Below are 24,369 nucleotides of genomic sequence, written 5' to 3' on the forward strand. Positions count from 1 at the left end.
TTCTAGTTGCATATCATCTGCAAATACATTCTTTCTTTCTTTCTTTCTCTTTTAAAGTGGTGGGCATCATGTGACGTTAGCTTCCTTAAACACTCATATTCCAATGGCTTTAATGAGCATTTGGGAGCCAGATGGCATACCATATTTTTTCAAAACATTTAAAAGCACGTGACAGACAATTCGTGTTGACGGGAGTGCTTCACTGAGGTGTCTGTAAAGCAAATGTGTTACTTGTTACTATTAGAGCAGAATAATTGTTTATGAAAGGCATCCTCAAATTCAACAATGATTCAATGAAGTAAACAGAAATGAATTATGCTATGTAAACACTGCACACTCAGCAGAAATGTTACCCACTTGGATAGGTTGCCTAAAATAATTATGATCCAAGTGGAAATGCATGATGCAGTGGGGTATTATACAATGATAGACACTGAAGTCCAGATTCAGGCAGCTTTGCTTGACAATCTTCAGCCTGTCAGCAACATGGAAAAGGCTATGGCTGGAGACAGTAAAGATGACTTTTTCCTGTAAGATGGAAAGAGAAGCATTCCTTCTCCTTTTGTCTACTAGAAAGAGAGAAAAACACAAAGGGAATAACCATGTAGAATAAGGAAAAGAATGTTCTGGTTAAGATTGCTGGAGCTGCAGGTACAGCTTAAAAGGTCATGCCTAATGAACCTCTTGCTGAAGAGACTCTTCTGGGACAAGATGCCAGCTATCTGGCTTTGGGAAAATAGCAGGGTCTTAGATAAAATCTTGGTTTGTACTTCAGCATCTTCTCCAGTTCAGTAGTTAAACTGCAAAAATTAGGAGGGAAATACTAGTTTGAATCCTCTCAGAATATCCAGTGTTTCAGTTAAATAACTCTCTGAAAAGTTAACCTCTAGCTTTTCTTTAAAATGATTTCAAACATGGGCAAAAGTACTTCATTCCTAAATTTTGGTTTTGGTTTTATTTTTCAGTGCTCCTCAGAACAACAAAAAAAGTACCCTACTCAAGCAATGATAGTGTAAGAGTTTTGTGTTTGTTGAAAGAATTTGGATGAGGGGAGGGACAGTGTATCTTTTGTCAAGAAAAAACACGATGTGTACAAACTAGATAAAGAGAGGGTGAACTCTGATAGAAAGGGGAGCTTGTCCACAGCAGGCAAGCTGTGGACAAGCTGCTGCCACTGCAATATGCAGAACACAGTATATTCTCTATGTTCAGCATAGAAAGAATACATAATCTTTGAGAGAAGATTTATGCAAGTGAGGATAAAACCAAAAAAATTGTTCTTAAAATATATATGTGAATTTTCCCTGTTCTGGAAAAAAGAAACTCAAAACAGGCTCCTATAGCACCCTACAGCTGTATCAGCCTGCATCATGTGGCTTTGAATCAGGAGAGTTGTTCATCACTTTTGCATTTTCGTAGCCAATATAGTTATAGTGTGTAAAATACTCATCGTCTAGGTTGATCTCCTAAACAGTTAGGGCTTTTTTGCTTTTTTCTTTTTTTTCCACCTTTGAGTAATTACTTAATTATCTTTTCTATAGAATAACCATATAGGATTCATAACAGAAGTCCCTTCTGGATTTTAGGGACAGTAGCTTGTGCCATCCTGGGTTTCTGCAAGGCGCACTGTTACCTGTGTGTGGTCAGGCAGGAGTGGTTACCAGACCTCTTAGAAAGAACTCAGAATTTTGATTTGTACTAGAATCTTATCATAAACTATGCCCTTAAAAGTCAAAACCTATGAGGAATGATTAAAAAACAAAACTGTTGAAATAAGGTATGCATTTTATATAATCAAATATTACGTGATCTGACATAGCCTGGCACGAGCAGTAGTTAATTCTGTCGAAGGATGCTAATTGCTTCTGATAATACTTGAAAGAAACCATTCACTGTGATAAATTAAAAAATAGCATAAGCAGTGATCTAAAAATGCCTCTTTTCATCTTTAATAACCTAATTCCTACCTCATTAAGCAGCTGATTGAGTATTACTATGATTTACTACTTTATTGGAAGGACATTAATAACAGTAAGGGCTTCTGTATGTCACAAGGAGATGAAGTCTTCAGTTACTCAGTTAAGTACATAAGCAGGATGAAATGACAGCAAAGTATTTCTGTGAGGAGATGCGATAAGAAACTAGATTTATTTTGGACAATCTGATAGAGAAAATTGAATGCTGGGAATTGAGTTCCTTGAAAGCTCTCCAAGTATTACTGTATGTGTTTCAGGCTGCAAAATGGGTAACAGCTGTAAAGAATATTGGTTTTGACATTTCCTGTAGTGTCGGTGAAGATAAAGGAGGTGAGCAGTCTCTGAGATATGACTGATTGTCACTGTCACAGTTGCCATTTATTATGGACTGCATTCAACACTCATTGCTGGCACATCATCAGCTGTAGTTTTGCCAGTGTAAGTCCTTATGTTTAGGATCACAGCTATTTGCAGTTATGGGGGGATGACTACACAGTCCCTTGACTTGCTGCTCTGTCAGTAAGTAGATGTGCTACATTAAGTTGGTATTCCTGTACTCAGTAAATTTGTGCCTCATTAGGGCTAACCTTGAAAACATATTCATGGTCACATAATGAACATATGCTAAAACAGGTGAGGCTATAGAAATGGTTTAACACTTGAGGATATGCCTTCAGTTTCCTGCTTCAAATAGCTTTTGGTCTCTTCCTTTTCATGGATGTTGCAAATTTCACAGTAGACACTAGGAGGAATCATGGAAGTATTTCACTTCCATGTGTCTCAGGCCTGCTACTTCCTGGAGGCTAATTACTGTGTTTTTAAAATAAAGACTTTCTAGAAGTTCTTTGAGCTTCTCATGAGAAGGGAGGTGAAGGACCAGCTCATGTTGCTTATTAACTGTGGTTTTCTATTCCTGAAGTATAGGCCTTTAGTTGAATTTCCTTACCCTAATGAGTTCAGTCCAAATCATTAGGTAGAATCTTTCCATCTTTAACCCCCCTCCTTCTTTCTGATTTTGCCCTCTTCCCCTGTTATCTTTTCCCCAAAAGCCACTTTCTTCTCTTTCCCCAGCAAAGCAAACTTTAAGACAGTAAATGTAGATATGAATAAATGGAGTAAATTTTCAGAAGACTGCATCACAAGACTAAAGCAGGCAACTGTTTGGACTTGCCTGTACCATTTGTGGTGATTCAAAACCTGAGACTCTGAGTAGTGGTATGTTGCAGCAGGAAAACCTTGACACTTTCTCTATCATAACGCAAAGGAAATTTTGGCTAGCTAGAATTTTTTCTGTTGGTCCTAATGCTGAGAGCAGTTTTCTGTATGCTTAGGAGCTTAAATCCAGTTGCCTTTGCTGAGGAATACTTCTCAAAAACTCTTTTCTCCCCATCAGCAACTGCAGTAATAGCTAAACATTCTTTTTTACAGGATAAATTGATTATTGAAATGATTGGCCATGGATCTTGCTTTGCAGCTTATATAAGTAGGTAGTGAATGGCAGTAGGGGTGAGACTATGTAAGGCAGAATAGGGAATTTAAGACTGCATTGATAAACGAAATAAAAACACATCATGCAAGACCCTGGACTTATTTATAAATGGCATTTAGCTATTTTTAAATGCTGTTCCTGAGACTGCTTCTATATGATATACAATTAATAAACTGCCTCTAAGAGAAGAGGGGGAAGGTTATTCAGTCATGAGTGTTCAAACACTTCTGCAGAACTCTTGTACCAGACTTCCAGTGGATATTATTAGTGCTTACAAAATACTCAATACACAAAAAATATCCTTTCTAGACAAAATGGTCAGTGGAGACAGCTGTGAGTGAGACGTGTCCTTCTGTGGTGGTGTCAGTTTTGCTTCTTTTCCAAATTACCTTGCTGGGAGATGATGATTGCTCTGTGTGAAGCTCTCTGCTGTTTTAAAAAGCTGTTTCTCTAAGAGGGACTGTACAGAAAGTGGTAAGTTTATTTCCTGAATAGCTGAGCTTTTCTACTTCTTCCTTGTTCCCAGTCCTCTCTGGCTTGGGAGCTCAGTACTTACAACCTAAACACTGATAAGCTCCATGACAGTGCAGTACTTACATGAGGAGTCAGATGTATGAAGGGCAGCAAGCAATTTTGAGAGATGCTGAGATCTTTGCTCCATCTGTTTGGTCCAAAGTCTGTTGATACACAGTAGGAGTGGCCAAAGCCTGTGATCAGACTGGAGTTGTAGACAGAGGCTAAATGGGTGATAGAATGTTTCTTGGAAGATGCTTTTGGGTGGTGGTGGTTTTGGGTGATGGTGGAGTTGTTTTCTTTTAATGTGTAAGGTGCTGCAGGGTTGCAATGGAAGTGAAATGTCTCAAAGCTTAAGCCATGCATGTCTAAGTACACATGGTAGTACAGTGAAACTGCGAATGGCTCATTAAATCAGTTATGGTTCCTTTGGTTGCTCCTCTCCTGCTCATTGGATAACTGTGGTTAATTCTAGATCTAATACATGCCAATGAGCGCCGACCTCCGGGGACGCGTGCATTTATCAGACCAAAACCAACCCGGGCCGGCCCAGCAGGTGTGAGGTGTCCCTGTCCATGGCAGGGGGGTTGGAACCGGATGATCTTGAGGTCCTTTCCAACACTGGCTGTTCTATAATTCTATGATTTTAGCAACTGATTAAGCAGCAATAATACAAGCTTCTCTCTGTTGCCTCTGTGATGCCTGACTTCTCACTAAAAACACCAGCAGTTCAGTGACAGTGCTAACTTAAACAGGGGCCTCACACTGAAGTGTGAAATAATACTAGTAGTGGGAAAACCTGTTTAGCCAGGAGGATAAGAAAACATTAGGTAACCTGCGCGAGCTTTGTTTTGTTCTGTCTTGGGAGGGTTTTTTAGAGGAAAGACTTTTCAAAGGGGTACTGTGAATAAGTTTGTTAACAGCAAAAAGTTTGCCCACATGTTTATTGAAAAAGTATGTCTATATTATACAGACAACTTCATGTTGGCATGAAAAGTTTGCTCTTACAACAGAAGAACAAATACAGCACAGATTTTGAGTTGCCTAGAAAAACAAAACAGAATGCAGGGTCATAAAAAGAAATAAATGTAAAAGTGTGGTCATCGGACCCTTAAATATCTGAACTGGTGTGGCTTGGAAAAGTCTGACAAGTTGCAAAATACTGGGAGGAGAGGGGAGTTTTTTTCTGTAATACAACTAGGTGGTTGTTTTTTCCTCAGGAGTTCATCTCAGGCTTTGTATCACTTGCCTAGAAGGCTGAGGTAGGTACAATGCCTGTGTGTATATATATAGATACATATATATGTATAATTAGTTACTAGACCTGATTTTCCCCAATGCATATCCCCAAATTCATTTCTGAAGAAGGGGGTGATTTAGGCTTGACAGGAGCAGTCAGTAACTTCAGTACTAAGCTGCCCAGGCAAATTAGAAAATCGTGAGGAGCCCTGATGATGTTGTTCTTCTATAGTCTAGAGGAGCTTGCTAGAGGTGAAGAAGGAAACCTCTTAAACTCTTCACTGGCTTAATTCTGTTCAAAGTCTGTGACTCCCACATCCCATATACATGCCCTCATCACCACACTCAACCGAGAGAGGTCATTTTTAATATGCCTGTTGAAAAGCAGAATAGTTTCTTGACTGAACTGTGGATTTTAATAGATGCTTAATCCCCAGGCTCTTACATCTCTGGACAGTAATCATCTGGCTGTAGTGTCAAGTTTCTGTGGCTCACTTTAATTTTTTGTAGTTGTTTCTATAAACTGAAACCACTTCACATTGACGGTTATGAGAGTCTTATTCAATTGTGAGAAACTGTAGTTAGTGACCACATTTCCAGTAAGACAGAAGATTTGAAAAGAGGTTTTCTTTTAACCAAGTGCTCCAGACAGCAGGCTTTTGTTTAAAATGGGACTGACCCACACACACAGCCAGTTCTCCAGCTGCTTTGTCTCAGGCCTTATGCAAAACCCATATAACATGGTAGGTATGCTTTCACAAGCAGTATAGGGATCAGGGTGAAAATGGTGCTGGACCTCTGAGTGGCATTACTCTTTCATGTGTGACTTTTGGAGGAAATTTAAGAGACCACAGTTTTGGGCACCAATGTGGTTAATGATTAGCACCAAATTCCTTTGTAAATCTAGCCTCAAATCCAAAACCCAGATAGCGGATACAGGGGATCTCAGTTACAGAAATGGCTAGTGGCCCCTGTTTTGTGATGTTATTCTTTGATTTGCATTTTCTGCTTTTAGATACATTAAACATCCTTTCCTGTTTGAGGATATTGTGGTTTTCCCCTGTTAATAGAGAAATATTTACTTGAAAGCAGTATCGCAGTTGTGTAGAAGAATGAAAACTCTCTTAGGAAGAGTGTTTTTAACGCCCGAATGCATTAGGCTTCAGGAAAGACAGCTGTATGATTTTGTGTATTATGAACAGGTTCCAAATGTGTGTATATGTGGTCACATAGAGCTGTACAATTGTTAGCTTGTAATTCCACATTAAAGCAAAGACAGGAATAATAATGGCCAGCATTGAACTAGCTGTTACAGCTCTGGACATGATGGATGGGGCAGTTCTATCAGATCAAGTTCATGTATTGCCTACTGTCCCCCAGAAAGGGGAGGTACTCAGTATGACACTGGTTTCTCTCTTGAGCTCCACTAGCTCATCTTGCTTTAATGGGAAATCAGTGTGAATAAACTGGCTCAGATGAAATCTGCTTAGACCATCTGATCTCATGATTTAACCAAGCATCTGGAAAAAAAAGCTAATGTCACTTTGGCCAAGGAATGAACAGACAGCTTGTTTTGCTTGTTTTAAAAACAAGTTAATTGACAAGATTCGGAGTCTTGAAAAGAAGATTTTACTTTGTCAACTCTAGAACAGTTTAAAGAAAAAATACAGTGAAATTTGAGCTTACCCTGTGTCAGCAAAGTCCTAACCCTACAGCAATGACCAGCTTTTCTGTATCTCTTACCAGGATGGGTCACGTCTCTGGATGAGAACACAGGTCACAAATAGGTTAAAGTCATAATTACTAACAAAATTTTCACATAAAATATGCCTGCTGCTGTCCTCATACAATATGGTGCTCACAGTTACTCCCTCTGGAGTATCTGCATCTTCAGAAAACACGCTGTATCACTGAGGGTAATTTTTTCCCTTTTGTGTTACTTTGCTTATGTGTATCACCTGAAGAAAAAGCCATAATTTTCCCTGTGAATCCTGTTCCTTAGCTATGCTAGAAAGCAAAAGTCTGAGTGAGAGAATATTCTGAGCCACAGTCTCAGCTCTCTATGCCTTCCCTTATTCAACCACTGGGACCTCTGGCTTTTCAGAATATGTCCTATTCTGAAATGCCATTGGGTCATAAAATCCCATTTACTCTTTTGAAAACAGAACCAGCTTGCAATATACATATAAATATACTTTCTAAAGGAAGCTAATTTTGTATAACAGCTTTTCTGAAAGGCTTTTTCTTTTTTTCTTACAGATGTTCATCTGTTTAGCAATGCCTAAATCTCCTTTTCCTTCTGCACGTACATAATGATCCATGGAAAAAGAATCCTACACAAATACAGGTAATGTTATTAAACTTTCTACAGCTCCCCTGGAACCATTTATAATCTGAAATCCTGAATAGCAGCCTTCAAGCCTGAACTGTACGAGGTTATGCTCCCACTGAGCTCGCAGAAAGTTCAGTGTTATTTGGACACTTGTTACTCTGTGGAACCTGTTAATAGTATTTCTCTCTCTCAGAAAACAAACAAAGGTAATTCAAAAGTGTACTCCCATACACAATTGTGATGGGCTTTACTATTATTTCTAAGGTGAAAATTTACCCATTGTGTGTGACTTGAGTCCACAGAAACCCCTCCGGCTTATCATCAGACATAAATGTTAACAGTATAACTGTTAAAACATAGCAGGTGTTTGCATTAGTTTAATTGCGTATCATGAAGCTTCTTTTGGAAATGGGAACTCACAGGTGTTTTGTATTTTGGGTTTATCTACCCTTTAAGTGTTTCTGATTTAACTCTACTGGTGTAGTGATGCCTCACCCAAGATACGAGTGATTTGGGGGCAAGGAAATGTGAAAAGTGGAGACAAAATCCTCATTCATCCATGTGTATGTGTCTACACATGAAACACCTCTTTGTACATGAAGGGGGAAACAAGGAGGGGACAGAAAGCTCCAGTTCAGAGTAAGGCAGCTACTTTGTGCCCCATATAAATTCTGGCAATGAACACTGCGGGTAGGCATGAAGTGTGGTACAGGTGGACAGTACAAGTTAGACAGATGCTGCTCGGGTACCTAGAAGTAAAACACATTTTAAAACTCACAGAATAGTTTGGGTTGGAAATGACCTTAAAGATCATCTAGTTCCAACCGCCTTGCCATGGGCAGGGACACCTCACACTAGACCAGGTTGTTCCGAGCCCCATCCAACTTGGCCTTGAACTCTGCCAGGGATAGGGCAGCCACAGCTTCTCTGGGCAACCTGTGCCAGGGCCTCTCCACCATCACAGTAAATTATGTCTCATCTAAGGGTAAAATGAAAGCATAAGGCCTTGTCCCTCTGTGAGCCGTGAGAAGGGAGGCATACACAGGGCCAAAGCCATGGCAGTGGGCCTGCCCGTGTGCGTCTTCCTCTCCAGAGTGTAATGCCAGCATATGCCCTATGCAGCGAGTACGCGCCTGGGAGGGTGCACGATGGGGGCCAGCACCTCTAGGCTCCCTCTCCAGCAGCTACACCAGTAGCGGCTTCTGCAGACGGGTGGTTTCTGTACATCATTCCGTACGCTCGTGCCGCCTGTGCTGAGCTCAGAACTGAGCCGAACTGGGACAGAACGCAAACACAAAGCCTCTCAGAAACCAGGCGGTAAATTGAAATACGCCTAAAGCTGTTTTTCCCTCAGACTGCTGTGCCGCACCACCTTCCCCACTGCGGGGACGGTGGGAAGCGCGCCGGCGCTTTGCGAGTGCCGGGAGGCGGACACCACCCCCAGCCGCCTTGCCACCGTGGCACCGGCGCGGCGTACTGACTACGCGTCCCGGCGTGCACCGCGCCTTGAACCCGAGGGCCGAGACGCGCCGGCAGCGGGACCGGAGCCGTGCTGAGGCCGCGCAAACGCGGTGGTGGGAGCGGAGCCGCAGGGGTGGTGGCCTTCAGGCGGGAGGAGCTTCGGTCGGGGAGGGCCAGGAGTGCGGCCCTGGGTCGGAGGAGGTTGGTGGGAGCCCACGAGACGGGGCAGGAGGAAGGAAAGGTTCAGTGAGAGTGTGGAGGCTGGGGCGGTGCCCTGGAGGGGCAGTGTGAGGCGGGCTGAGGCGGCCGAGGGCGCGCAGGGGTGGGCGGCAGGCGGCCCGGGCACGGGTCAAAGTGTTGTGAAAGAAAACGGCCGAAGAAGACACAGGTGGTACAGGTTTTTGTGTGCTCTGTGAGGCGACCTGGAAGAGCATGGTGCTCAAAGGGCACTTGATGTTTCTCCACCTTTCTTTGACCGAGGAATATAGTACCGTTACTGCGGGTGCAGTTTGTTTCTCCTAAGTCACAGCTCCGAAGAACCTGTATGGCTCCTCAGTGCGTAAACACATTGTGTAGTGCAGTGTTGGAAGCAGGCCTTATGCTCTCCGTGTACATACCTGGTTAATGCAGAAAGGACTTGACTTTCTGAGAGTAGAATCCATAAGGTTTTTCCCCTCCTCAAAGGGACCCGGAAGGATAGAATGACAGGTTTTAAAGAAGCTTTCTTCCCACAGGCAGCTTTTTGGGTCCTGTGTAGCTGAGCATGTTCAGAATTATTCAGAAAATACATATTTAGGTCTGTCAGCATTTATAAACAGCATAAGATGGTTCACTTGACATTGGTTGTGGGTGGAGGAGTTAGACAAGATGACTTCCAGAGATCCCTCCTAATCTGTATTATTCCGTGTTTCAGATAAGAGAGTAGGTGTGCCCAATGCTGGTAACAAAATATGAAGGAGGAAATCTTAGTACAGCTTTGCTGCAATGAGTAGGCAAGAGCTTCCTAGAGCCATTGTGGCAGTTCTGGAAAAGAAGAGCTCAGTTATGATGGAGAACACAGACTGAGACGTTGTTTCTAAGAAGAGAAATTCTCAATGAAACATAGGTTGGTTGATTGTGCCTTTAGTCTGCTAAGGCAGTAGGAGCTGTAGTTACAGGGGTGCAAACCCTCTTGATTCATCTCTTGCAGTTTAGCTACCTAGCAAAGACAAGCCAGAAGACTAGTCTTTCTGGTGAGGGAGTGGTGCCCGTTTTTGTCACTAAGGAATTGTCTTCACACAGGATATTTTTTTGTATGTGTTCTATCAAAAGGGCCACCACCTGAGATGCAGGTATTTAATCCTCTTACTGCTCTTAGGAAGGAGATTTCAGTTTGCCAGTGGAAGCAGACAAACACCTGTCCATTGTTACAGAAAAGGACCTTTCAGGTCCTGTCACAGGAGACCAAAAATCATTATGCCATTGCATGAGCTGATGGTGCCCTTGTATGCTTAACACTCTGTGCTCTGCTGGTTATCACATATCAGAAAGAGTATAATAGGCCTAATTAAGGCAACAGGTAGGTTGGCAGGATTAAGAGCTTGAACAGTCTTCAGTGAGGTACAGAATGGCTTCCATATCTGAAAGAGTAACTAAATAGACCTGAAGTAGGACATGAGGGGATGATATAATACAGAAGAGTAGCCTCTTAAGTTATGGACAGTAAGGGGATGATATGAGAAATGTGTAACAGTATCTAATCAGTAAATTAAGAACAAAAGGAAGTACTTTTCCACAAATAATGAAACTCATTGCCTCAGGATGTTATGGAAACTAAGAATAATTAGGTTAAAAAAGGGTTTATTCAAATGTATGGAAAAGAGAGTCATTACCAGTGCTTGGATTTTGCCTCTGGCTCCTCAGAAAATCCCAGAACAGCTGATTGGTTTCTATTGGTTGCAGGGTAAAAGATCATTCTACAGAAGTACTTTCTTCTTGCACTCCTTCCTAAACATCTAAGTGAGGTACTTCAGAATCCTTTCACATTTCAAAAAGCTTTTTTTCTTTTTTTTCTTCAAAGGCAGAAACAAACCTGGGGCTAGTGGTAAAACATAATATAATTTAACTTAGTATTAAATAATACAATATTGTGTAAATTTGTGTAAATACAGTAGTATCAAGTCATGCTCGGTAATGTTTGCAGTGTGGATGTCCAGCACAGATACTTAGGGTGGAGTGAGATGTTGAGGCTAAATGACTGTAGTGTAGTAATAGTGTTTGCAAGAACAGTACAATTATAACTTTTACGGGGCTTTGAATAAACTTCTGAATGATAGATTATGGCATTTAGATATATAAATCATATATTTCATCAACCTGTTAAGTTACCATAATGCTAGTATTGGTGTCCCTGCTCATGGCAGGGGGTTGGAGCTACATGACCTTTGAGGTCCTTTCCAACACAAACCATTCTGTTCTATTGAAATATTAGGTTGCACACATAATTTTGTAAGTAGTTCATAAATCGTTAAGAATTAAATTGCATTTTGTAGAAGTAGTGTCTTATTTAGTTCAAGTATTTATTTTCTGGTGAATAGAAATTAACACATCAATAATTCTATAATCTGATATTACAGAGTGCTACAAACTAGTAAAGGCTGTAATGTTGACAGGAACAGTGGTTATTCCCTTGCTATACTGACCTGGAATTCATGGTTTATTTGCAATAAATAAATAACTTGTGAATTATTTTTGCAGATGGGAAAGGTTTGCGCCATTTTTGGAGGATCCCGGGGAATAGGAAAAGCTGTCGCAGAATTACTGGCACAGAAAGGCTGCCACCTGGCGATTATTGGTCGAAATCTGGAAGTAGCCCAGGCCACTGCACATAGTCTTGGTGGTAAGTGTGCCGCTGCTTTGCAGTTATTTATTCACTGTTCGGTGCTTGGGCAAGTTGTAAAAGTCATAAGTCATTAAATAAACCTCATCGTTTAATGAGATGAAAAGGCAAATAAAGGTTGAGGAATTTGGAAGAAAAGCTGTACAATTTTGTTTTTGCAGCGTTCATTGGGAAAGTGAAGTATGTTGCCTGTTCTATCCACAAGATTCAGATCGTAAGATGAAAGGAATTGTTCAAGGTGACAACAGGGAGGTGGTATGAATTGAGTCATCCTTGGCTTCTGACCAAGCCAGAACTGAGACCAATCTGCTCATGCTGAACTTCTGATTTCAAAAGGCCAAAAGTTTAAAACAAGGAATTGTCACATAACTAATAAATACTTAAAAATTGTCTGTATTTAATTCTCTGGAGATTAAATAGGTTCCTCAAGTTATAACTAGTTCAACATCTGGTTTTGCAATTGAGTTGATAAATTCTGAAGGAGGTTTAGGAGCAACATACCGTCTTGACCTATTACCATGATGTGCCTTTATTTCAATATAGCAGGGCATCTGGCAATTAAGTGCGATGTATCCAGTGAACAAGAAGTCCAAAATGCTTTTGAGGAGATGCAGAGGAATTTAGGTCCTATTAACTACTTGGTTAATGCAGCTGGGATCAACAGGTTAGTTACTCATTACAAGATTATATGTAACTCTAGATGACAGCTTCTTATTGTAAAGTGCTAAGGGCCTTTGCACGTAATGTGTTGTTAATGACTACATCTGAAAACAGCATGAAGTGCTCACTGATGTTTTGTTCCTGATGACAGTAATGACATCTAAGATACAAGTTTCACTGTAGTTCCTGCATTCTGAGTTTGAGTTCCCCTTCAGTTATTCTTTCTTCCCTTTCTTCCCCCTGAAATAATCCAAAACAATGTTTGATACCACTCTGCAGAGGAGGCTTTGTTACCAGAAGCACAGCTAGCTTTTTTCTTGCAGTGTCACAATTTTGAATGCTAGAATGTATAGAACCGTATAAATCCCCGTTGATACTCCATTCATCAGTCATATTTTATTATGAGTAAATGTGATCATTGGGGTTGCACAGTGAGTTCTTTCTGGATTTCTTTTGTCTGTTTGTCAGGGATGGTTTGTTGCTGAGAACCAAGCCTGAAGATATGGTAGCCCAGATTAACACTAACCTTTTGGGAACAATGTTGACATGCAAAGCTGCTGTAAAAAACATGATTAAGCAACAGGGAGGTGCTATTGTCAATATAGGTAAGCTCCTTATCTGAGTTGAATTCTATGAACTAGTTTTCTAGGAAGGCTTAGCACGTGTAGCATATTAAAATGACACTTGTTGCAATTGACTTATTTTCTTTGTAATTATACATTCTGTATTTAGCATTTCTTTTATGAATGTTTATTCTTTTGTGTAATTTCAGCAACTTCTAAATGTAAAACCATCTTGTTTCAGTAATAAATGCCTCAGAGATCACATTTTATTGAATGAAAAAAAAATGTTACCATTCTTTATCATCTCTTTCGATAGCTAAATCTACCAGCTGCTAGTCAGTAGCTAAGAGTCAAATAAATAGGTACAGTTGGTTTCTTTCTGTTTTTTTGGTTTTTTTTTTTCTCCTGTGTAAGGATATTTTTTAGGAAGCATTTCATCTTCCTCTCCTGGTGCCTGTCAGCATAAGATATATGGATTCCACAAAAATCACAGATAATTGAGGGATTTGCTTATGCCAGCAGTAGGCTATAAAGTACATTTAGTAATGTACTTTTAATTCCTTTTCTTGTAATCTCATTTTCCATTCCAAATATAAAACTAAAATGATGAAGCTAGTATGAGATTTCAAATTAGTAATTTAATCTTCTCTTTGATGTTTATTTCTAGGCAGTGTTGTAGGACTTAAAGGCAACTCTGGTCAAAGTGTATATAGTGCTACCAAAGCAGGATTAGTTGGATTTTCACGATCCCTTGCTAAAGAAGTAGCGAAAAAGCAAATTCGAGTCAATGTGGTCGCTCCAGGTAAGTTTTGGGGGATTCCTACATCCTTGACTGTTTCCTTACATCAAGACTGCTGGATATTTGCTGTACTCTGAAAGCAACTTAAGACAAATCGCTATTATTTTTATCAGCTTTTGAAAATAAACGTTTTTAATGTATTGTTACAAGTTTAAAGTATAATACATTCTTTCACAAAACCCTCAGTCTTTTTAAGGTAGCACTGAGAAATTTGGAAGAGTGTCTACCTGTTCCTCTATCCATATTACACAATAAATGTCTTTTTTCTTTGTTCCTCCTTCAAAACCTGCCGTCCTTGCCAATGGAAGGATTAGAACTAATTATAGGCAACTGCCTTCATCTCTTGCTAGGGAATGCTTATACGTTATCAGAGAGTCATGAAAGACCATGAGAAGCTGGCATGAAAGCATCCCTGTCTCTCCCTGTAGTGAGAGTCTGGAAAGAAAGTTCTGTGAGGACAAGGCTGTGGTTTCACAAGATGATCTAGTCAAAGCAAATTGCCACCCATAAGGAAAAACCTTTTCTGTCTTTTCTGACTTTTTCCACTCACAGCTGTGTATTCTGCTGTGGTACCTCTGATGCCTTTCAGACCGCTACATAAACCAGGTTAGCTTGTGTACTAAGGCAGGAATAAGTCTTCATTGTTTAGTGAGTTGAGCAGCTCACTGAAGGGTCCAGAGCCATCATAAAGGGGCAGAGTTGTGCAGTGGAAAGCAAAATGGAGACTTTACCTTCTTGGTGGCAGCAAGAAAGCAGGTAAAATCAGCTCTTCATGCACTTCTTCATGAAGTGCAGCAGACAAAACTGAATCTCAGGTAACTGAAAATTCAAAGGACAGAAATGTCCTTTAAAAATGTCAAGAAATATTCTTCAAATGAGTGCTATAATAGAAATTATTCAAATGCTGTTGTAAGTTCTAAAATATAACGGAAACACTTGCAAGCTGTAGGTTTTGTTTTTTTTGTTGTGTTTTGTTTTTTTTTTCCAGAGATTCCATACTTGCGTTTTTATTGAGAATGTTTTGGTGAAATGAGTGTATTTTATCTTTCAGAAAAGTGATACTAAATATGGGCTTGGGACCCAATTTTAGTTACCCATTTTTAAACAAAACAAAAAACCCAAACCCCAAAACCAAAAGACTTTTATGGATCTGTGTTTTTTGATTATTACATCAGTGCTCCCAAAAACAGAAGACATTTTAATAGTTAGGTAAAAAACTGGTCTTAGCCATAAAATGATGTGGACTGACTTTGAAGAATGGTAGGTGGTGCTGAATCCTGGTAGTACATTTCACTTTGGAGCATTCTGGGGAAAATCCACTGAAGAATTTTAGTTGAAGGTTAGGTAACTCTTCAGATGTCTCTCCTGTCATAGGCTTTATTCGCACAGAGATGACTGCTCATTTGGAAGAAGATCAGTTGAAGCAAGCAATTCTCCTTGGAAGATTTGGAGAGCCTCATGAAGTTGCACAAGCTGTTGTCTTTCTTCTAGAGACCCCTTATGTTACAGGGAGTATTCTAGTTGTAGATGGGGGCTTGCAGCTTATGACTTAAACACTACCTTCAATAAGAACTGACTTTGGTAATATACGTATCTATATTGATCAAAGTGAGAGGGGTGAAAATCAGCTGAAGATTGATGTATGTAATTGACTTGACATTACTTAGCCGGAAGAGAAATTCAGCAGTGTTAAAGTCCAGTGTGTATATTCAGCTACCTGAAAGAGTTCATTTGGTATTATGAAGTCTGTGTGTGCGGTAAAAGGAGAGAGCCTGGAAAGAAAGTTCTGTGAGGACAAGGCTGTGATTTCACAAGGCAATTGTGTATGTAACAATTTGAAAAAGATCTGTTTTTTTACTATGGTGATAGTTTTAAGTAACATGCTGATACTTTTTTAAAGCGCTATATTTTCATGAAGTCATATTCTGAATTTGGGATAAAGTGGAGATTTTATTCAAATGATCATGTTACATTAAAGTTAATAGAGCGTGGAGGCATGTTTATTGGTTGGCACATGTGATTGCATCAAGCTCTTCATGTAGGGCAAAGACTGCAAATGGCATAATTTTTTATTCTCTTCAGCTAGTCCCTACAAAGTTTCCTTTGAGTTTTTGTTTGTCTGTAGCTAACACTACAAAGCCGTGAACTTCTGGTTCTTAAGTATACCTGCATTGCCTTTAGGACATTTAATTATATGCAGTATGCTTTTATAAAGACAAAACCTGCTTGATCCCTTTCTTGAATGTATGTATAGCACTCAATCCAGTAGCCCTTGTGTGTGTTTATATACGTTGAAGGACTGTTGCTTCATTGTTGGAGTTGCTGATTTCTGTAATATTCTGAGTTTGATCTGCACATGCACTGGTGTGAGCAATACAGCTGCAGACTTTGCTGCACAAAAGAATTTTCAGTGACTCAGTAGATGTTTAAAAAACACGTATCACTTCAAAGTGTGGAGTCAAGATGTTTTGCTGTGTATCTTCTTGAGCACTCAGCTCAACTGTTGTGTTGATGCTTTTTAATATGTATGTATAGTCAATAAAATAGCCATTTATTTTATTCAAAACAGCTTTTGAAGCAGAGTAATTATTCAGCTGTAAATGATTCTGACTGTTTCTCCTTTCCTGAAAAATTACCAAAAAGTTGACCTCAGGCTTTTCTATTGAGATCAAGTAATTCTTGATAATTGATGCTTTCATCATCTCTGAAGAAAACTATGAATGTGGTTTAGGACCTTCACTTTTTAGCTCCAGTGTTCATTGCATGATGATCCAGATGTTGATTCAGGTTTCGAAATTGCTTCCCATCTTGGCACAAACCAAAGTACAGAAAGAAGAGATACCATTGATGATAACTTTGTGTCTTTTTAAAGTCTGTTATTTTCTTCCTTTGTGCTGCTGAGAAATCTTGTCTTTGGGCCAGAAAACAGCGCATGTTCAAGCTTCTCGCAGGTATGTATTGAGAAATAGTATAAGGAATGGTTGTGTTTTCAGGGGATTTTACAGTTGGTTGTGTTACGACTTTGGAATATAAAATACCACTAAGGTAGTCCTTCCAGCAGTCCTTATCTTACTGTTATCTCTTTGTAGAGAGGTGGTGTTTGTTGCTGATGTTGTTTGCTGACACAAAGCTGTCTTTGCACCAAGAATGTAATTGCTAATTATATTTCTCTTTAATAGAATTGGTCAGAGAATAGATGGATTCTTTTTGAAAGGCACTGGAGGTGCCTTCAGAAAAAGGTGGGGAAAGGCAGCTGGTACTCCTGTTTTTACTAGTTGAGTGGTAATATGTCAGTAACTTGGCTGCTGCCCATACCTGTCCTTAGTATGTTGTAAGCAAAGCCTGTGTGACATGTCTTGACCGGAAGCCAAAGGTAAGAAGCTAGAAATAATTTCCTTGTAGTGAGTTCTGACCCTAATTGTTATTATCGCCTGTTTTTTTGAGTAAGGGAATGTTAAATAAGTTATTGTAATGACGTTTTTAGTTTATATGTGTGAATAAAACCTGAATTTTTAAAAAAAAAATATAAACCAACAAACCATAGGATATTCTATGTTTTGTTTTATATTGCTTCCAAAAATAATGTGTAATTGTTTTGCCTTTTCCTAGCCTTTACACTTACGTTTTCAGAAGCTATTTAAGAACAGTAACTCGGTCCTGAATGATTACTGGTCAACTTGGAGTCTATTTCCTTACCTATGTATTTAGGTCTGATTTTTTATATTTCCCCAGTGTGAATTGTTCTCATCTATCTACAGTGAATTTAGTCTGCTGGTTCTGACACCGATTTCCTTAGTTCTGCAATTATTTTAATTCCTTCATCCCTTATTACTTTAAGTAACTTTGTGCTACTGGAATGTACTGTGGGCTTCAGAAATTGCTGTCTCAGAACCCTTATAAATAGGTTGTAGTTTGCTAGCCCCAGCATAGGTGATTGTGGTGGTCTGTTGGCAGTCCATGTCCTTAGGAAAGAATGACTGCTGATTCACACCCTTTTCTATCTTTAAACAATTTACTGATACAACAGCTCCTTCTTCTTGGCAGCACTGCATCTTTAATGGTTTTTGGCAAGGGAGTATGTCAAATGCCTTTCAGGATTTTAAGCGTGCTCTATTAGATTTGCTTACTCTCATCTCTTTTTAGTCTTCAGAAAAACTCTAAAATGTTTATCAAACATGACTTGCCTTTGCAAAAGCAACTCTGACTTTCCTAGGTACGTTTACCCACTTGTTTTTATGGCTTTAGAAAAATTTCTGGCAGTTTGCTAAGTACAGAAAAATAAAATTAGTCTGTAGATTCCTGCATCCCTCTGGAAATTCTTCTGAGAAAACAAGTGATCATTTCACTCACTAAACTCCCAAAAGCTTGCTGTCACTTTTCCCATTTTCCAGTCATTTGATAATGAGGCAGTTTTAACCCAGAAGTTTCCTTTAGAATTAGGGAGTGATAGTCCCCAGCCCTGGCCATTTGTCACTCTTCCTCCGTAACTCTGCTGGTGTTTTGTTCTGAGGGTTAAACCCTTCATCAAGTTCCGCATGGCACCAAACTCTGATTCCAGGTTTTGTTCAGAGTTTGGGGACTTTTTTTCCTCTGTGGCCTTCCCTGAACACTTTTTATTTTGATCATCTGCTTGCCTTATTAGGCAGGTTCCTGTTCCTGAGGCAGTGTTTGGATGTGGATGCGCATTTGTAGATTGTTCCTGTATGTGCTGATCTGCCTATAAATTTTACATTCAGTGTTTGACTGCAAAAGCTGGACTGCTGTTTTTACAAAGGCTGGCTTTTAAATTCTGGTAGCTTTTAATCCAGGTCATCTTCCCTCTCCCCACAAAACCAGATCAGTTCGGTGCATGTATTTAAAGTCACACTGAAGTTCGGGGTGTACAATCTCAGTGTTGTCATCAATCATTGCATCTTAGTTTTTGACTTGTCTGTTTAGTTTCATGTTAGCATATTTCCTTATTTTATGATGTTCCTTTTTATGGAAGTCTAGTCAACTTGGTCAGTATTCTTGCAGAAATAGAACCACCCAAAGCCAGTCTTTGAAAATAGCACCTTGACTCAGCCAGAGGTGGGTGGCCCTGATCAGTTGCAGGGAAAAAGTATGTTAAAAAATCAATCCTAGCCAGTTCAGTGTGACATGTATCCAACCTCCTGGTAAGTGTTGTCTTTCATGATAGTTACACTGCTAGCCTTACAGATCTTGGATGTCATAGCTACTGCCCTCATCCTAATTGCGTGGCTAATAATATTGTCTAACAGCAGAGTTTACATTATAGGGCATGGAAATTGAATCCGTACGTGATCTGATGAGCTAATATATTGGTATGTAGTATTATGACTTTCCTATGTATTTTGTATCAATGTCTTGCTTATTTGTCTTGCTCCCATCATGTTTCTGGTATGCCTATTATGTCACTGTCCATCATTTAGAAACAGACAGGTCTTGTGCTGCTAGCATGTAAGCCAAGTTACATAGAAATGGTTTGAGTTTGTTTTTTTTTTTCCATGTGGGTGCTCCTGAGTAGCACTGTATGCTTGACTGGCTTACCATTGTTTCTCAATTGAGTTTGGGAAACTTCAGTCCACTCTCTTAATAGACATACAGAGTTCCTGTGATTCCATTCCTAGTGGAAGTGAGAGCATGTGCTCTTACTCATCTGATGTTTCTTCACCTGCTATCTTGCTTAAAATTCCTATAATCTTTTCTTAAATACATCTTCCTACTTTCTTCTTGTTGTTGTTTAGTATGAACTATTTTACAAACTCCCACTACTCCATGTTTCTGCAGTTCCTAAAGAATCCATACCCCTCTTCCTACAGCTGTTTTCAAGCATGCATTGAAACTTCATCATCTGCCTTTGGGAGCATTTTAAAGAAAGCTGCTACCCAGGTCTGGTCTTTAACTGAGTCCACATTTTATTCCAGATCTTTTCTCCTGCCCCACAATGGTACCTACGTGGCCTTTCACCATCTCCCAGAATTTCTTTTTGAGGGTGGCTGCTTTTGCAGCTGTCATTTAATTCAGCACACAGTCCTCTTGTACAGCAGCCCCTTTCTGATTCATCCAGAATTATTGATTAGGGTTTTTTAACTCAGCTGGATTCCTGCTTCAGAAGTGAAATCCTTGCTAAAAGACTGTGTGTGGTGGTATTTACTCATTTACATGCCTTGCCTTGTCACTGCCAGGTTAGGAAACTTAAAACCGTTCTGTTGACATTTGACTCAGTTTAAACTTTGTAAGTAGTGAGATTTGCATGTTCTGGGCTTCAGTTGGAGCACACTGTAGGCCTAGAAAGTGTATTGTTTTGTATCTCTTCTCTGCACTTTTCCAGTGTTTGGGAAGATGATGGACTACTCTCATGCTTCCTTTCTCCTAGATGATAGGTCATTGGAGCCTTCCTTCTGCTTATCATCTCTCAGGAAATGTGTTTGTAGTTTAGAACTTGCTGTAGTCCTTTCCTGCTTCTGAGGCATATATTGCAACTCATGGACTGGATGGGGCCCCGAGCAGCCTGGTCTTGTGGAAGGTGTCCCTGTTCATGACAGGGGGGTTGAAACCGGATGATCTTTAGGGTCCCTTCCAACCCAAACCAGTCTGTGATTCTATGATTATCATCAGTAGAAATTTCTAGCAGAACACAGACTGTTGGTGAGGGTTGGTTTGTTTGCTTGTTTGTTCTTTAAATATTGCAGCTATGAGTAGGAGCTGTTGTGAGCGACAGCTTCTGCAGGCTTTCTTTTATGGTAACACAAGCATATGAACTTTGCGGAGTTACTGCGTGCTGAGTGAGCGAGTGTTACGTCCATGAAGAGACTTCATTCTGGCCTCCTGAGGGCAGTCTATCCTAAGGCATTGCTACATTGGTGATGAGTTGGTTAGTCTATTTATATAGTTTCAGGGAAGTGCCTGTGTAGATACAAAATTGATGGCTGGCATTGTTGTTACCAGTTTTGTAAAATCAAAATCCTACTTGATCTGGTAAGAAATTGCCAATTTGGGTATGATGATGTCAAACACGTTAAGACAATACACAGGTAAAAGCTACTGAACCTTACTATCATCAAATGCGCATTGGGGTAATGTCAGTGGGAGCAGGGGGAGCAGATGTCACTGAGCTAACTGAGCCAGAGGAGCTGTGTGGATGTCACTCCCCTTGCTTACAGTGGGGCTGACACTGTTGAGGTGGCCTGGCATGTTGGCAGGTTTGGAATTGCTGTGTTATTTTGGAACAATTTGTTTAGGAATAGCTGCAAGCTGGTTCTATGGTACTGTTGAAGCGTGGCAGGGAAGCGGTTTGATGTTTTAGGAGTTCTTATTTGCACATCACCCTGCACTGTGTTTCTAATGCTAAATTCACTAAAAGTACATGTTGCACCTGTATGTTGGAGGCTGTATTGTAAAGAAATCTCTGCCTATATGCTGAAGACTTGACAAAAGCTTGAAGTTGCAGTGCTTCAATTCCTGATGCTGTTGGTCTGATTTTTTAGGCTATTTTTTCAGGTAGTTGGTAGATTTCTACTGAACATTTCCTGGAGGCCTATGAAACAATATAGACATTGCCTGGGTTTGTGTAGATGCCATTTAGTGTGCACATATGATTTCTGATGGTGAGATGTCTCTTGCAGCAGTAGACCAGAACTGCATCTGTTCTCTGCAGGTTCTTGTAGCTCTTTGTTGGAAGGCATATAGAACAGAGAGCGCCTGTAGTTTATAGTTCACCATCATTTTCACAGCACCAAGTGGAGCCTACGCTAAGCTTTCTGCTCTGCAGTGAAGCCATATTCAGTTGATTTGTAAATATTAGTGAGGTTAATTTACTACACATTTTTGCAAAGCTGTTTGCTAAGTTTTCTGTTAAATCCTTGCTTCTATTGGCAGCGTGGTGCCTTTTGCCTAGTGGAAAGTGGTTCTGGAAATTTACAAACTGAAATTGTTGACAGCTGCTGTTGTTCCATACCTGAAATGACATAAGTCACATACAGTTCGACCTCACTGGATTTCAAAACAATTGTGCTGATAGAATTACATTTGATTTTAGGCTTTTGTTTATTCTACATTAACATACATAGAATAAACATGAATTAGTAATTAGTCAGAGATTGTACAGCTGAGGTTAATACAGAATTTAATAAAACTTTTATTGTAGCTTTATTACAAAAATGTTTAGTGAATCTGATTCTGAATTGTTGTAGAAGGAAGTGAGCTAATACATTAATAAAACCAGAGTAGTCCGTTATACTATAGAGTAGTGCAGGGTGTTTTTTTTTAGACAGGCCCTTTCCACAAACGACTGCAACAGATACTCAGACAAGTGTTGCAGGTAAAAGCCATACCTAAAATCCACTAGTTCTCAGCCATACCCAAAAGCCACTAGTTCTCAGTCTGCAGTAAAAGCGAGGTATGTAGTCTGTTGTATGGGAAGTGTTCCGAGGTATTTTTCACCACCTTTTGCAGTAGCTTGGAAAGATCCTGTCTTTGACATTGTAGTTTTGTACCCGTGGTTCTCTGTGGAAATACTCTGTGATAGCTGGGCCAAAAGTTGGCCAAAAAAAGACTTGAGAGTATGTTTTGTTGTGTGTGTAAAACAGAACTGATCAGGCGAAAAAAAGCCCACCCCAGTCCTCTTAGTGTGATGAGATTTGCCGAGCTCCTGCTGTAAGCAGTGTAATCATTCTGAGCAGTGTCCGTGTGCTGTTATGTTTTTCTCCTTTCTCATTCTGCAGCTGCCTCGGGCCCATTTATGCTACTACAGAACCAGAAAGTGACAGTGGTTGTGAGACTTGACCCTTCCCCAGGGTTTACCTGTTGCACTGCAGTTTGACAAAGCAAACATTTCTGCTTCCTGATGGTGCTGGGCTGAAGTTCCTTAGTCTTCATCCACCATATAGCTGCTGAAATCACTGAGCACAGGTACTGTTGCTTGGAGTCTGGCTTTTTTGCTCAAGAGTGTTATGTTCCAAACACTTGATATTTTATTAGAGATTCAGTGCAGATGAGATTATTTAATGTATTAATCACTTCTGTAAAAGGGTGCGAACTGTGTCTTTAGTTCAGAATTAGAGTTACAAGCTTTAAGACATTTGAAAGAGTACAGTGTGCTGGCTGGAACAGACTGTAAATTGCTTGGGGCAGGAGCTGCGTTCTCATCTGCCTCGTGTCTTGTGTGCTCAGAGTTGGGTTTAGACAGAGAAACTGTGCAGGGGGAGGGATTTTTCTTTTAGCCAGCTCAGGAGAAATGGAGCTACATCTCAGCAAATCCTGCCTCTTCATGTACATCGGAGTTGTGAATTGGGTCTGTCATCAACGTGCATGATTGAGCAGGCTTTTCCAGTCCCTCTCTACCGTACCATGTGGGCTTGGCAGCTGTGTCAGCCAGCCAGAACATGCAGCCATCCCCTCAGCATCATGACATGATGGGTAATACAAGCTCATGAAGTACTTGCTTACGTATTAAATCTGTTTGGGCTTCTTGCAGAGGTAAGGATGTAGTTGCCCACATGTGGAGAATCAAGGTGTTTACTACATACAACCTAATTGCAATATAGAAAGCAGCTATGATGTATAAGCTAGGGTTTCAAACTGGACTATAGTAGATTTTGGTCCCCAGCAGCCAGTGGGCTGTGATGGAAAGAGATGGTGTATGTTAACTAAGGGGTGCTGGGGTTGTGAAGGTGCAGGATAAAGGTGCTGTGTGTTAAGTAACACTACCAGCTGAAAAACCCTCATGCATGTGGAATTTTGCACCTCGCTGTTAGTAATCTTGACAAAGGTGTCTGTCATCATCCTGAATGGAGTTGCACTGACTCCTCCATTGCTCTGAATGTGCTTGGAGTGATGAGCTTCCTAAATAATTTGAAGTCTTGCACAAAGCTAGGACTTCTTTTTTTGGTGCTATAAAATGATAAAGTACACTTTCAGGTCATACTATCTATCTTTGTAATTGGTGGAGAGAGATTAAACTTCTGAATGTTACTTTGATGCTTCCAAGAATTTCAGATTTCTGGCTTGGAAAGCATGTCATTTTCTTGTGCCACGCTTCTATCTCTGAATTTGTAAATCCAAACAGTCCCAGTAACTAAGTAACAGTACAGCTGAATGTTTTCATAAAAACAACTTTGCTGCTTAGAGATGTGATTTACTACTTAAGTGTGTCTGTACATATATACAGAGGCAAAATGTGATGATGACCTCATCTTCAACCAGCTCACAAGAGCAGTCTCAGCTTTTTCGTCTCTGGGCCAAAGACAAATTCACTGTAAGCAGGCAGGGCTCTACTGACTTAAGCTGCAGGATCACCAGTAATGTCAGTACTCACTCAAGTGCTGAGAGAATTCTGTTTGTAGTGATCAATGCTTGAAATCCAAGCCTAAAAGAAAAAAAAAGTATTATCTATCTTGCATCTTTGTGCAGAAGGGAAAGGGGAAGTGAGTCAATATTCAGGGTTTTACAAGTAGAT

The 24,369-nt window shown here is 40.1% G+C and overlaps 2 protein-coding genes across 5 annotated transcripts in view; both read left to right on the forward strand.

The window, feature by feature from the left end:
* NEK1 (NIMA related kinase 1) overlaps positions 1 to 24,369 on the forward strand; it is a 180,611-nt gene that overhangs the window by 146,405 nt on the left and 9,837 nt on the right. The gene's annotated exons all lie outside the window — the stretch shown is intronic.
* Positions 9,052 to 16,476, forward strand: CBR4 (carbonyl reductase 4). 4 transcript variants are annotated; one of them, XM_061475328.1, is made up of 6 exons: positions 9,052 to 9,123; positions 11,747 to 11,888; positions 12,432 to 12,552; positions 13,017 to 13,153; positions 13,779 to 13,913; positions 15,285 to 16,476. In XM_061475328.1, exons 2-6 carry the CDS (start codon positions 11,747 to 11,749, stop codon positions 15,461 to 15,463), a joined length of 714 nt encoding a protein of 237 aa, XP_061331312.1. In that variant the 5' UTR covers positions 9,052 to 9,123; the 3' UTR covers positions 15,464 to 16,476. The 4 variants fall into 4 exon arrangements, with proteins under 4 accessions (XP_061331312.1, XP_061331320.1, XP_061331324.1 ...); XM_061475336.1 differs by lacking the exon at positions 9,052 to 9,123 and adding an exon at positions 9,131 to 9,211; XM_061475340.1 differs by lacking the exon at positions 9,052 to 9,123 and adding an exon at positions 10,932 to 11,013 and having other exon boundaries at positions 12,435 to 12,552.

This window comes from Pezoporus flaviventris, unplaced genomic scaffold (genome assembly GCF_033815535.1).
Source record: "Pezoporus flaviventris isolate CSIRO_AGI_PZ_B2104156 unplaced genomic scaffold, CSIRO_AGI_Pfla_v1 ptg000002l, whole genome shotgun sequence".
NCBI lineage: Eukaryota > Metazoa > Chordata > Aves > Psittaciformes > Psittacidae > Pezoporus > Pezoporus flaviventris.

Excerpts from the sequence above, each read along its gene's own strand:
- CBR4 (XM_061475328.1), top strand. The coding sequence starts at position 11,747 with ATGGGAAAGGTTTGCGCCATTTTTGGAGGATCCCGGGGAATAGGAAAA. Across the intron at positions 11,889-12,431 it reads CACTGCACATAGTCTTGGTG|CAGGGCATCTGGCAATTAAG; the intron begins GTAAGTGTGCCG and ends ATTTCAATATAG. Across the intron at positions 13,914-15,284 it reads AGTCAATGTGGTCGCTCCAG|GCTTTATTCGCACAGAGATG; the intron begins GTAAGTTTTGGG and ends CTCCTGTCATAG.